A 12,122-nucleotide genomic window follows, 5' to 3' on the forward strand; every position below is an offset into this window, starting at 1 on the left:
ATTCTTAGTCCGGATAAAGTTGGATCATTGGCTTATGCTTCTGACCAAGGACAGCGTTTGCGACGCGAAAATGAGTACGTCAATTGAGAAGTGGAAAGCTACTGATACCAAAATCCAGCTCATTATAGTCATACAAACTACAAGGTAGTAATAATGCGTCCGCTTGATCATAATACCTTGGCCATTCCCGATTAATCCCAGTGATAGGTCCCTTTGTCTGACTCTTTAGGATAATGCGCTTAATATATGGCTCCCGCCCAATTGGTGACCGAGCAGTCGGTCTCGCTGCAAACATAGCAAACCATTTGTGTTTCTCTTTATAATAAAACTCTACTCTTTGTGCATTATTTGACATATTATATCTGTTTCCTACATTGTATATGCAACACTAGTAACATTGGCTACAGCTATTCGACAGTCGTATCTCTGTTTATAGTGACCCTCCTTCCGTTCTGTTTTTAGCTAAGTCAAAATATGTGCCACATGAACGAGGAGAGCGTATTCAGTCAATTGGTGAATGTATTTACCTTCAAATATGCTTAAGCTTTCGCCCATAGTTTGCCTTTTGCCAAATATAATCTTGAGGCCCCGTAAAAAATACTTCCCGTGGCTAGCATGACCCCAGTGAAGATTTGTAATTTCCAATAACTCCCATTTGCAGCCGTAATCAGAGCACCTCCGATAGGACTTCCTGTCAATGCTGCGACTGACATGAAAGCATACATGGTCCCAGATCTCAGGCCAATCTCATGTATATCTGATATCTGAGCCACCAATGCGGGACTTATTGCCGTATAAGTTCCACTGCTGAATCCAAATAGAGAAGCAAAAGCCATGGTAGCTGCATTAGAATGGCTAGGAAGCCATAGAGCGAATACTAGAGTGGTAGACAAGCAGGCGGCGCAAAGCGATACATTGAAGTTTCCCACCTTGTCGGCTATATACCCTGGAAGAATACGACCAATACCGCTAGAACCCATCAACGGCAGATTAGCATAGAGAACAAAGTTTCAGACCCATACGACACGCATTGATGTGACCTACCTTGCTCCATTAAACATAGAGACTAGATATCCAGCAAGTTGTGGCGACATGCCTAGGCTTCTTCCGTACGTTACTAAGAAGGTGATAGGTATAAACATGCCCATTGAGTAGAAAAAGCCAGCAATGGCCGTTAATAGAAATGGAATGTCTTTAAATGAATTTATCAAGGCTCCAGCATCGTAGTTTTTTGGCTGTGGACGTAGGCGTGATTGAACAGTCAGGTTCGTTATGATAAGCAACCCCAGCATAAGAAAGGCACATATTCGCATCGTCCAGCCGAAACCGATAACAGGCATGAGTCGATTTACCATGATGGGCATTACGACTCCGCCCATGCTGGATCCACTGGCCACAATACCCATCGCCAAAGCGCGCTTCTTCTGAAACCATGTTGTAGTACAGCTAAAAGACGGGTATAAAACCATGGCTGCTCCAACTGGACTGCATATTGATTGAGATAAAATGAATTGGTAATATTTCGAAGAGATGGATGCCATCATGAGACCGAATATGTGGATAGCAGTGCCAAAAAGCAAGAGAATCTTAGGACCGTAATGGTCAAATAGATGCCCTACAAAAGGCCCCTGTGATAAAGTAAGAAATTGGGTCTATTCAGATTCGAGAAAATGTTCCAATTACCGCGATAAAGATCGTAAACATGGATAATGACGGAATCCAAGATACCGTACCTGGCGACAATGATGCAAGCTGATGAGTCTCGTAATATTCTTGGAAAATGCCAACACCTATGAGAGTCAGCTTTTACAAGAATACGATGTTTCTATGCCATGATGGATATGTCGTACAATTCGTCCAACCAAAGGATACAAATAGACCGAAAAATGCGCCAAAAACAACGAGCCATGCTCGCAAGCCTCCATCTGGGAATGACTCAGAGTCGCTAAATTTTTCACCCAAGTCATGTCGCTTGGGAACAGGTATAGAACGAACACGACTTTCGCCTTTGATATCCATCGCACAATTTAGCTTCTTGAGTATACGACGCAAAAAAATGACGGGTTTTGCCCATTGAAATTTTGATCTTTATGGATTGCAGAATTTTTTTTGTCAAGGGCCAGTCTTCAATAAATACGATGCACAAATCATTCGCGCCCTTTGAAGATTTCGGAGGTCCGAATGCCCTGACTAGTCCGATCGCGGGATATTCAGTCGTGTCGGTGTGCAGAGCGCTCTGTGCGAACGAAGCAAGGGCTTTTGGAAAAAAAAAAAGTAATATTTCATCTGTTCAATATTGTTCCCCCTTATATCATTCTTTCTTCCATTTTACAAGTGGGAAGGATGTCCCTAGCAATCACTAGGATCTGACTAACTTCACAGCCAGCATTTCCAAAATGCGCGCTCTATGAAACACGCAGTAGTTATTAGCGGTATGAGGCGTGATTGTTTCAGATAAACAAATGAAGTGATATATTTGGCAAGCTTCATTCTTATAGCCTTTAAGAATATGACAACTTCAGAGCATTACTTTGTAAAGACTGTTGGCATGATGGGAGTGGGCAGGTTTTTTGCCAAAGTGAGCGAAGAAAACATAACTTAGGGGATGCTCTATTCTAATTTCCATCTATTTACGTGCCTTAAACCCAATTACATGGCGATATATTACTTACAAAGTATTTGCGCAGATTGATCTTTTTTTATACGCAGCCTGCAACACTGTAAATAACTTGAGCCGCACACCACTGCAGCTATGAGTGTAGGGATTAGGCTGAAACTTTACCAAGCGACAGAGCTTCGGGATGTTTACTATAGTGATAGATTACACGATATAAATTGGCATTTTATAACTTCTGAGTACTCTTAGACTTGGTTTTGTGAGGTGTGGTGTGGATAGGGTGCATGTACGGTTTAGCCGCTGATTGACCTAAGTTTGATTGATGCGGAAAAATAAGAGAAAGGAATTAGCAGACTATTAACAGCTCCTTTTCTATACAAATTTCATCATACATGTACACCTGTCTATCTGCTCCGCTAAACGAGCCCTGGGATAAGCCAAGAGAGACTTTGCAATAGGCAGCTATTATACACAGTGAATAATGAAAGCTGAAGTCTAGATCAAGTGTGCAATGCGTTATACGGGTGAACATACCGTTAAGAAGCTCTTGATCTGTAAAATTAAAAAGCAATATTTATAAGAGAAGAGCGAACTTTTTGAAGAACTATCAATAAGTCTACGGGGTCTGAAGCTATATTTTAAGGATGTATTTATATTTAATCTCAAACATCGGCTCTTTTTCGACAAGCGATGGAATTCAGAGTACTTTTCTCTGGTGCGGTGTTACCATTACAGTTCCACTTAGACGTCTGATGCATGATTTAGGGGGCAGTGTAGCCACCATCAACAATAAAATCAGCCCCAGTTGCATAAGAAGAGGCATCGGAGGCCAGGTATAGGTAAATTCCCTGCATCTCTACCGTCTCTCCAAAACGTCTAAAACTGTTAACTAGGTGTCTCTATGGTAGGATTTGAAGTATCTACTTACCCCATAGGAATCTTATCTTTAATTGAATTCATAACTTCTTCAGCCACAGACCCAGACAAGCCGGTGTTAACATATCCCGGGGAGACGCTATTAACTCTGGCAAACCCAAGCCATTCGATGGCAAGAGATTTACCTTTACCAAAATAGTTTAGTGTAAGATATCGCTTCGGAGGTAAATTGGAGCGTGGGCCAACTTACAAAAGTGAATAATATGCGCTTTTGAAGCGTTATACGCCGCCTGGCGTCGAGGAATATTTACAATGTGTCCAGACATGCTGGCGGTGGCGATGAAGCTGCCACTGGAAAAATTACCCAATTTTGCTCCATCTATAGTTGTTCCTTCCTTCTTTTGTCTCCGAAAGTGCTTGCCAGCGGCACGTGCACAATAGACTACTCCGTCAACATTGATTTTCATGAGATTATGGTATCTCTCAATGTCTGCGTCAACAAATGTTTCATCGCCCCAAGAAGCGCCAGAGTTGGCGACAAATACATCAAGGCGGCCGTCGAATTCTTTGATAACCTTCTCCATCGCTATTTCTACTTCATCGCAGGATGTAACGTTGACTTTATACGCTCTGCCTGCTCAGTAACATGATTAGTACAAGACAGTTGCTTTGAATCGGTGGAATAAGAAAAACGGGTTTTTTTTTCTTCTTCTTCGGGCTCGTCTTTGTTACATTTGACATTAAAGGCTCTCTCAATGCCTACTGCCTTGTCAATAGCCTCTTCATTTGAGTTATACCAAATAGCCACATTGGCACCCGCTTCGGCGAATGCTTTGGCAGCGGCAAGACCAATCCCTCCTCCTGCGCCTGATATGATTGCTGTCTTGCCTTTGAGGGAGAAGAGAGACATCACCCCGTTATCCGCAGGGGGCGTCGTGTTGTTACGCCGGAAGACGCCATTTTGGATACTTTCGGTCATTCTAGGCCACTTGGGTAATGTTGATATTATGATAGCTATTGATAAATCCGAAATGACATTGATGCAAGGTCGATGGCATTGAAGTGTCTGGATGAGTTATTATTTTAATAGTGCTTCTACTACTTCGCCGCGCCTAATGCGAAACCAGTTTAAAGGCTTAATAGTTACTCCACCAGACGCTTCCGACTTCGCATTGAACTGGTCTTGACATTGTGTTCTGCCCCAGAGGTGGAACGATTAGTGAACGCAGATGGTGGCCGATTTCACATACTAATGAGTATTGAGCTGAGAAGAGATCAACAACCCCCACCAACCCCCACCTATTAACGGCAAACCCCCTCTCGATTTAGGAGCCTTCAGTGGCGGCCACCAATCCCCTCCCGGCCTTTTTTGCACGGAGTCATAGCTGAAGCTTCGGCATTTATCTTTACTATGCCATTCCGCTCTCCAACATAGTTTAAAATTGATTGGTGCGGCGCATAGTACTATCCAGAGACTCTACCATCCCCTGAGAAAATCTGGCTGGGCGAGGGTTCAAGAGTCGAGAAAGTGCGGGGTAGAGTAGTAGCCTACAAAGGATGTTTGCCTTTCGTTTCTGGCTAGGAGCTTTCCTGTCTGTAATTCTGGATGGGAAAAGGGAAGAAAAGGAGAGAACATGAATCACACACATACTGTAGTGATTTTTGAGGGTTTATTATTATAAATCATATTATATAAGGTAGCCTTCATAGCTTCACGTGCTTTTTTTGTTTAAGCTGAAATCCCGGGTCGCGAGACTCGTTCGTATTCTAGGCACGCACATGGCGATTAGGTAAAATTAGCCTAGCGTTGTTTGCTACATATTAAAGTCTTCCTGTTGCCTAGCCCCTGGCGATACGCGCCCAGTTCAAGCAACACTTTACAACAACAATCATGATGGGCAACGCAGAATTCGGGCTTTCCGAAGAGGAAATTAACGGGTTCAAAGCATGGGTTCAGTCCCAAAATAAAAGGCCTTACATGTGGGATGCTCGACAATGGTTCCGTGACTCCTATCACAACAATGATGAGCCAGATGCCTCACTAGACAAGACTCTGGGCTCACTCATTGACGAGGCCATCGAAGATGCTGTCAATGAAATGAAAATTCGCAACAAGGTAGTTTTAATTTTTGTTCATTGTTTTGATGTCGCTACCCTCAACATTCATTAATAAATGCATGTTGACGATGACTATAGGTATTGTCACATCTCAAAATTCCTGGTTTAGGTCTTCCGTTACTGTATATGCCGCCCGAAGACAAGCGATTTCCTGTCTTGATAGGTTCTGAAGGCTATGACTGGAAAGCTGCAACACTTCTGATACGAGAAGTTTGTATGTTAAAGTTTGTAGAGGAGATCACAAACAAGGCTCAGTGGTGGGAAAAAGTTTTCAATCCTCAAATTGCCAAAAAGTGGACACAAGAGACATTAGAAATGAATTGGAAAGAATATCGAAGTTACGCAGATTTCACTCCCGCAATGGCAGAAGCTGTGAGTTTTACATCCGTAATGCCAAGAGAACACCTAAATGACAGAAAAAACCACTAGTGCATTCGCGAATTGCGAATTAAAGCGGATTTATTTATAAAGACTGGACTTATTCCTATATTTGACTATTCTTCTTGTGTCATCAAATCCGATAGCCTTGTCCCCGAGACCTTACGAGATGATCTTCGGGCGGCAGTTGCAAAACTTGAGAATGTTCCTGATGGAGAAAAAGATTGGCATCCAGGTAGCACCCGCAAGGTTCTCGACCTTGTACACCCCTCTCTGTGGCCATTCATCTATGGCCGTACTCCCGTACTACTTGACAAACGAATTAATGTTACGGACGCTTTGAGCCACTGTGGTGTTGGAACTATCCTTCCGGCTCCAAAGCCAATCGAAATGGCTGATCCTAAGCGGTCTTCGTCAGCACCTTATCAGCTATCTATGCCTTCTCTTTCACACAAATTCCAATGGCTGCCATGTGACGTTGTACTTGATGGCCAGTCTGCCAAAATCGACAGCTATATCAATAACTTGCATCCAGTGGATCATGCAAGCTTATACCCTATTATTGAACGCTTCATCGAGAAGTCGTTATCGGCATGGGATATTATATACCGATGGCCTACAGAGTTTGAAACTCAGCGCTTGACAACGACCCAGGCGCGCGAAGAGTGTACAACTAATGAAATTTGTCAACATAGAGGTTGCAAGCCGTGGAATCGTCCACTTGACGAAGGTGAGCCATGGCGCGATGATAGGGAGCCTTACACAGCAGAGTATCGGGACTCTGAACGTTTTAAGCGCGATATGGAGTGGATGGTTGAAACGCACAAGCTCAATCTGCCAGAACCTGTGTCTGACGATGATAGCCACATTCGGTTAAAGGCATCTGACGTCAAATCGAGCGGCTTCTTCAACGGAGCATCTCGTATCCAAGTTATCGTCAAGTTGGCTAATGTTCACCTCAATCCCGAAGACCCCGAATTTAAATTTGAGGTATCGAGAGAGCTTGCTGATTGGTATATGACCCCTCTCAACAAAGATGCCAGCGATCTAGATTTAGAGGGATCTTCTTACAAGCCGGGCACCTCTGAGGCTTCTACATCGGATTCCGATATTTCGTCAAACCCGAGACGATCATTGTCCCTAAACCTTTCCGATTATCATGACTTATATATGAACAACGATCCTACTGAGTTTGAAGGCGGATCATGGCACACAGAGGGAATGTTAAATGAGCATATCTGCGCAACCGCGCTTTTCTATTACGATTCCGAAAATATTACCGACTGTCATCTTGACTTTCGTACGCCTGCGGATCGTGAGGAGCTTGTTGTAAATCTCGGTTACGAACAAGACCAACATTATCCGATCGAGCGCACTTTCGCTATCCCAAATGCCAACCGCGACAGGTTACAAAACATTGGCGGCGTTCTCACCACGAACAGCCCTTCTACAGGAGATGCTGATACTCGAGCTGTTTTCTTTCCGAACCTTCTGCAACATCGGGTTTCTTCATTTCGCCTTAAGGACTCAACGCGGCCAGGCCACCGCAAAATTCTAGCTCTCTTCCTCGTGGATCCAGCAATTCCTATTATTTCCACAGCCAATGTACCACCACAGCAGCGGAACTGGTGGTCTCGCGAATCTGGTGTTGAAGAAGCTCTTGCTAATCGGCTACCGAATGAACTGGCCAACGTCGTTCTTGAAGATGCGGTAGGACTTCCGATCAGCTTGAATGAAGCCAAAAGCATCCGGCTGGACCTAATGGAAGAAAGATCGATAAAAAAAGACGATATGGATAGAGATCTACAAAATTACACCTGGAACTTTTGTGAACATTGATGGTGTTGACTTTTACCAGAGGGATTCTAACTATGTATCTTTGACTTATGACCAGGGGTGGAAGATTGGGTATAGCCGTATTGATAGAAGTCTAGGCTGTAACTAATTTGTTACTTTTTGCTACTTTCAAAAAGTCAAAATTTCGTTGTGTATTTGGTATGGCGCTGTCCTCTAGTTCCATAAGTCCTGTTACATATTTGAAAAAGTAACATGACTATCAGCATCAGCATGGATGAACCAGCTACCTTTTCTTTGAAACACATCCACTTGGTTTAATCATAATGAGTAATAATGTTCAGCGATATGATGCCATAACACCATTATGACGGAATGACGGAATGAATAATACTCTTTCTGTCTTACTCCAAAAGTCTCCGCCCAACAACCTTCATACTCGGCAATTTATTTGAGTAATCCTTTGAGGCAGAGTTCCCAAACTCAACCTTCACCTCGTTGATGGCAATCTCAACTAAATTATGCGTTGATATATCCACCCATTTAACTAGAGAAATTATATCTTCACCAGTAGGCACACGAGTCTTTGAGCGAGTGTATCGGGATGATGGCCTGATTATCACCGAAGTGGTGATGGCGTAACATTTGCTAGCTCTATGTGTCGCTTCACACTGGTGTACACTAAAATTCACTTCCAATATGACTACATATGTTAAGCAACCTGAATCAAAGCTATTATTTGAGATGATATCTCGTTGCCCTTTTGTTTGTCGCAAGGCGATGCGCCAATTGTGAAATTCCGATGGATCTCCCTTTATAAGCTCTTGAGCCATATCCTTCTTACAAAGTATTCGAGAAATAGCTGAAAGAACACACGAAAGAGGTTTTTGGACTTGACAACCAATTTTCTTTTGCCAAATCACATTAGTAACGAAAAGGAAAATGGTCAACCTTGCCTACTCCGAGACTGGGCAGAAGTCATAGTAGCCATCGACATGGTTACCCCACCATGAGGGAAAGGGTACAGAGCGACCGCCGGCCCCAAATACTGCAAAAGATAGAATGAAAAGTGCAGTAAGACTAGCACCATCAAAGGCACCAGTAATAAGGTATGAGTAATCTTTGAAGATACGAGGTCGATAGTTTCGGAGGTAAAACTGAGTGAAAAACCCGGCGAGAAGCTGACTCAAGATAACACAAGTCTGGGACGCATTGTACGGTATGAATCCCGCATATTGAATAAACTGGGCCATATTGATATCTGAAGTGGAAAAGTTTCGGATTTTGGGGACGAACTGCAGAAAAAGAAAGGGGCCGATTAAGAGTCGTTCATGGACTGGTAGGCACGATGAGACTTACATATGCAAATATACGATGAAGAACAACTACTGCAGCGCCGATAGCCAGACCGACAGATACCATTTCGTATTCTGCACCAGCCTTATAAAGATATTTTGCGAGGGCCCAAGAGGTCGCATTGGTGTTGTATGATTGAATAGTCGCACCACTCCATGAAGCGTTTCCATTACCGTCTACAAGAAGGTCGCGGTTGCCATTGACGATAGTGATCATGATGGCGTAATTGACAAAACCGCCCAAGACAGTGCCGTATATTTGTGTCGCAAACATGACTCGAGGAGGAATTTTGACTATATGGATGCATTAATATTTCTAGTTGCGCATTATAAGAAATAATACATACGATATTCCCCCATTTTGAGGTCATTGCATAAGTTGACACAATTCACAATAACGTTATGTGACCAAGCAGCAAAATACATGTTGCCAACGGGGCGGCCCGGAAGCATCAGGCCAGCTAACATCTTGGAAAGATTATTGGTAGCAATGCCGTTACCATAACGTGAATAGAGGATGGTGCTCTGGCAAGTGTGTTAGATCGCTCAACTTATAGTCTCTTATGATAAACACTTACAAAGGGCGCGATAAAGATTCCAAGGATTAGCGATACGATATAAGCCCACACAGGAAGCGTAATGTTTTCTTTGATCACAACGACAAGGCCGAGGACAAAGCTGAAAACAAGTACTGATATGTACCACCACCATGGTGTTTCCTTGTAATTCTCAGACATGTGTGCATGATGGCGGTCGTCGTATCGTCCGTTCTTTGCGCTCTTGTATGCCCTTTTGATATCTCCACCCCAGAATAGACAGCAATGTGCAACTAGGGCTCCTATCTAAATAGTTGTTAACAAATTTGGGTCATAATCTTGGTGTGTGGTACATGGATACTCACTGCTGCATTTGCCATGAACATTGCGTATGCGAAGCTTCCTGTAAGCCTAGGGATGCCATATTTCTGCAAAGCGCTTTCATCAAGCACGCCACCAGAAAACACTTTAGAAATAGGATACTTGGTACCATTTTCAGATCGGAGCTGCGTAGACATGAATGGCTGCGATTTTGCATTCCAAGCATTGCTATAATAAATGGCGATCATCACAATGTAGCAAACGATATATCCAAGTGCGGAATGAGCTTGCAGCGTCAAGGGCAAAGAAGTATTGATAGATGTGATCTAATGAAGTACGTCAGTTTAGTCTGCTAATTTAATTAGCATCTCAATCAACAGGTGCTCACTTACGTATTGCCAATCGAAAGAAAGACTAAAAATCCCTAGTCCTTCGTTGTTAAGCGAGCCACCGAAAAGATTTGTAAGAACGGCTGCTTTTGAGCCAGTTGCACGCATGGCTGCTAAGCATGGAATAGAAACGGAATTTAGGAACGGAAAAATGTAAGCCGGGAAGAATTCGTAAAAGAACATGCCGACGAAGCTGTACCAGAAAACCCGAAGTGGTTTAGAGCCTTTCAAGCTTTGCCAGTGAAGTCCTTGAAGTGTCTTGACTGTCGGAAGGGTGCTCCAGTATACCGCTTCCACGTGCCAGACTGCAATAGGACGCAGCATGCCACAGATGCCATAGCCAAATAATCCAATCGAAATTGTGCTTAAGATAACAGTTGATGCAGTCAAGGGTAGGTTGTAAAATAGATTTTGTGCGGTGAAAACGGTGATACTGGCAGAGGCATTTGAAGCAGATGTGGCTGTAATGGCACATACAGCATGCTCTTTAAGATTCCAAGGGCCAGGATTGATGAAAGAGACAACGGATATCCAGAATGGAATTTTTTCTTGGCCTTTTTTGCCTGCCCATCGTGCCTTTAGTCGATCGCCACGGGGAAGGAACGCAGCCCACGCATTGCCTGCAAAATAGGCGATGAGGACGATAAAGGTTCCTGAGATTGTTACTGACGTTGGCTTGAACTAAATTGTGTGTCAGATTATTCTCAATATATATGTAGAGCACTTGCCAATGCAAAGTTACTCACCTGGTAGATCTGGCTCATGATAGCTTGAAAAGCAGAAAGGCAAGTAGCTAAAAAGAGGCTTCGGAAAGTCACGGACGGTTCATGATCATCTCGTAGTGGCAGTAGATGGGCAGCTGCATCAGCGCCGGTAATGATAATAACATCGTCGCTGGCATTGTCTTGGCCACTATTGTCGTCGTAGTCGTCACTATCGATGGGAACAGTGCTGCTTCCGCCTTTAACCTTCTCGTTTTTCTCAAAATCTATGTTGCCACCAGAAGGAACTCCCTCATCGGAAATATTATGTCTGACTGCCTTGTTCTCAGTAACAACAGTATCATCTGGCATTGACGCCGCCATCTTGGCATAAATCAGCATTCACGCAGGTAGTGAAGACGCTGCATCATAACGAAAAAGAAAAGGGAGATAAAAATGGCTGGCATTTTGGCAGAGTCTATTTCTATAAGCATTTTCATTTTTTTCTCCTCGGTATTCTGAATCACGATATACTAGGAACGTGATAGTGTGAAGCGATAACATACGTTTGAATTGTTATGGAATTACCAGGACGGTGGTGTAATACTGGTGAGACGTTATGCAATCAATAGATCAGGTATTTTAGAGTGGCAACTAAAGACCAGCTACTGTTGTTCTGGGAGGGACTTTTGAAAATATGCACGAAAATGGCACGGACTTTCCGCCTGTGGTTAGTCTCGATTCCATACGACTGGAAAAGTTCCCGAGGCTAGCTTGTAGATTAAGTTAATGTAGACGTTCTAGATTATATCGCAGAGCGACAAGAATGGCGAGCCTTCCATACAAAATTTATCAAACTTCTCATAAATTGCGCATACATTGAAATTACTTACTAGATATCATCTTACATAGCGCTTCACTTGCCCCGAAAAGAGACAACAAGTCCAGTAGTACGCTCCGCCACGCTTCAAGAAAATCAGGCGAAGATATATGGGTAATGGTCTTACAATATATAGGTACTGCATTTCTAGCACTTT

General features: G+C 43.3%; 4 protein-coding genes across 4 annotated transcripts; 1 reads left to right on the forward strand and 3 right to left on the reverse strand.

Moving 5' to 3' along the window:
• Positions 1-341: 341 nt before the first annotated feature.
• TrAFT101_009411 (uncharacterized protein) lies at positions 342-2,102 on the reverse strand. The gene is made up of 4 exons (XM_024902156.2): positions 1,851-2,102; positions 1,684-1,790; positions 1,045-1,628; positions 342-969 (listed from the first exon to the last, which is right to left on the reverse strand). Exons 1-4 carry the CDS (start codon positions 2,017-2,019, stop codon positions 540-542), a joined length of 1,290 nt encoding a protein of 429 aa, XP_024755225.1. The 5' UTR covers positions 2,020-2,102; the 3' UTR covers positions 342-539.
• Positions 2,103-3,161: 1,059 nt separating this feature from the next.
• LXR3_2 (L-xylulose reductase) lies at positions 3,162-5,204 on the reverse strand. The gene is made up of 4 exons (XM_024909039.2): positions 4,226-5,204; positions 3,744-4,127; positions 3,546-3,678; positions 3,162-3,493 (listed from the first exon to the last, which is right to left on the reverse strand). Exons 1-4 carry the CDS (start codon positions 4,470-4,472, stop codon positions 3,379-3,381), a joined length of 879 nt encoding a protein of 292 aa, XP_024755224.1. The 5' UTR covers positions 4,473-5,204; the 3' UTR covers positions 3,162-3,378.
• A 105-nt stretch (positions 5,205-5,309) lies between these two features.
• Positions 5,310-7,992, forward strand: TrAFT101_009413 (uncharacterized protein). Its single transcript, XM_024909038.2, has 3 exons — positions 5,310-5,609; positions 5,690-5,983; positions 6,041-7,992. Exons 1-3 carry the CDS (start codon positions 5,385-5,387, stop codon positions 7,826-7,828), a joined length of 2,307 nt encoding a protein of 768 aa, XP_024755223.1. The 5' UTR covers positions 5,310-5,384; the 3' UTR covers positions 7,829-7,992.
• Positions 7,993-8,426: 434 nt separating this feature from the next.
• On the reverse strand, positions 8,427-11,849 carry TrAFT101_009414 (uncharacterized protein). The gene is made up of 8 exons (XM_024907116.2): positions 11,652-11,849; positions 11,131-11,569; positions 10,388-11,065; positions 10,040-10,321; positions 9,717-9,980; positions 9,486-9,663; positions 9,143-9,432; positions 8,427-9,078 (listed from the first exon to the last, which is right to left on the reverse strand). The coding sequence occupies exons 2-8, from the start codon at positions 11,485-11,487 to the stop codon at positions 8,740-8,742; spliced, it is 2,388 nt and encodes a 795-aa protein (XP_024755222.2). The 5' UTR covers positions 11,488-11,569; positions 11,652-11,849; the 3' UTR covers positions 8,427-8,739.
• Positions 11,850-12,122: the final 273 nt, after the last annotated feature.

This window comes from Trichoderma asperellum, chromosome 5 (assembly GCF_020647865.1).
Source record: "Trichoderma asperellum chromosome 5, complete sequence".
In the NCBI taxonomy this organism is placed as follows: domain Eukaryota; kingdom Fungi; phylum Ascomycota; class Sordariomycetes; order Hypocreales; family Hypocreaceae; genus Trichoderma; species Trichoderma asperellum.

Bases quoted from the DNA above. Each gene is read 5' to 3' on its own strand.
- TrAFT101_009411 (XM_024902156.2), bottom strand. From the start codon at position 2,019: ATGGATATCAAAGGCGAAAGTCGTGTTCGTTCTATACCTGTTCCCAAG. The intron at 1,791-1,850 runs GTACGACATATC...TGACTCTCATAG, and splicing joins ATCCTTTGGTTGGACGAATT to GTGTTGGCATTTTCCAAGAA. The intron at 1,629-1,683 runs GTAATTGGAACA...ACTTTATCACAG, and splicing joins TGTTTACGATCTTTATCGCG to GGGCCTTTTGTAGGGCATCT.
- LXR3_2 (XM_024909039.2), bottom strand. From the start codon at position 4,472: ATGACCGAAAGTATCCAAAATGGCGTCTTCCGGCGTAACAACACGACG. The intron at 3,679-3,743 runs GTAAGTTGGCCC...ATTTTGGTAAAG, and splicing joins AGCGCATATTATTCACTTTT to GTAAATCTCTTGCCATCGAA. The intron at 3,494-3,545 runs GTAAGTAGATAC...TAACAGTTTTAG, and splicing joins AAAGATAAGATTCCTATGGG to ACGTTTTGGAGAGACGGTAG.
- TrAFT101_009413 (XM_024909038.2), top strand. From the start codon at position 5,385: ATGATGGGCAACGCAGAATTCGGGCTTTCCGAAGAGGAAATTAACGGG. The intron at 5,610-5,689 runs GTAGTTTTAATT...CGATGACTATAG, and splicing joins AAATGAAAATTCGCAACAAG to GTATTGTCACATCTCAAAAT. The intron at 5,984-6,040 runs GTGAGTTTTACA...AAAAACCACTAG, and splicing joins CTCCCGCAATGGCAGAAGCT to TGCATTCGCGAATTGCGAAT.
- TrAFT101_009414 (XM_024907116.2), bottom strand. From the start codon at position 11,487: ATGCTGATTTATGCCAAGATGGCGGCGTCAATGCCAGATGATACTGTT. The intron at 9,664-9,716 runs GTAAGTGTTTAT...CACACTTGCCAG, and splicing joins GAATCTTTATCGCGCCCTTT to AGCACCATCCTCTATTCACG. The intron at 9,433-9,485 runs GTATGTATTATT...GCATCCATATAG, and splicing joins CCTCAAAATGGGGGAATATC to TCAAAATTCCTCCTCGAGTC.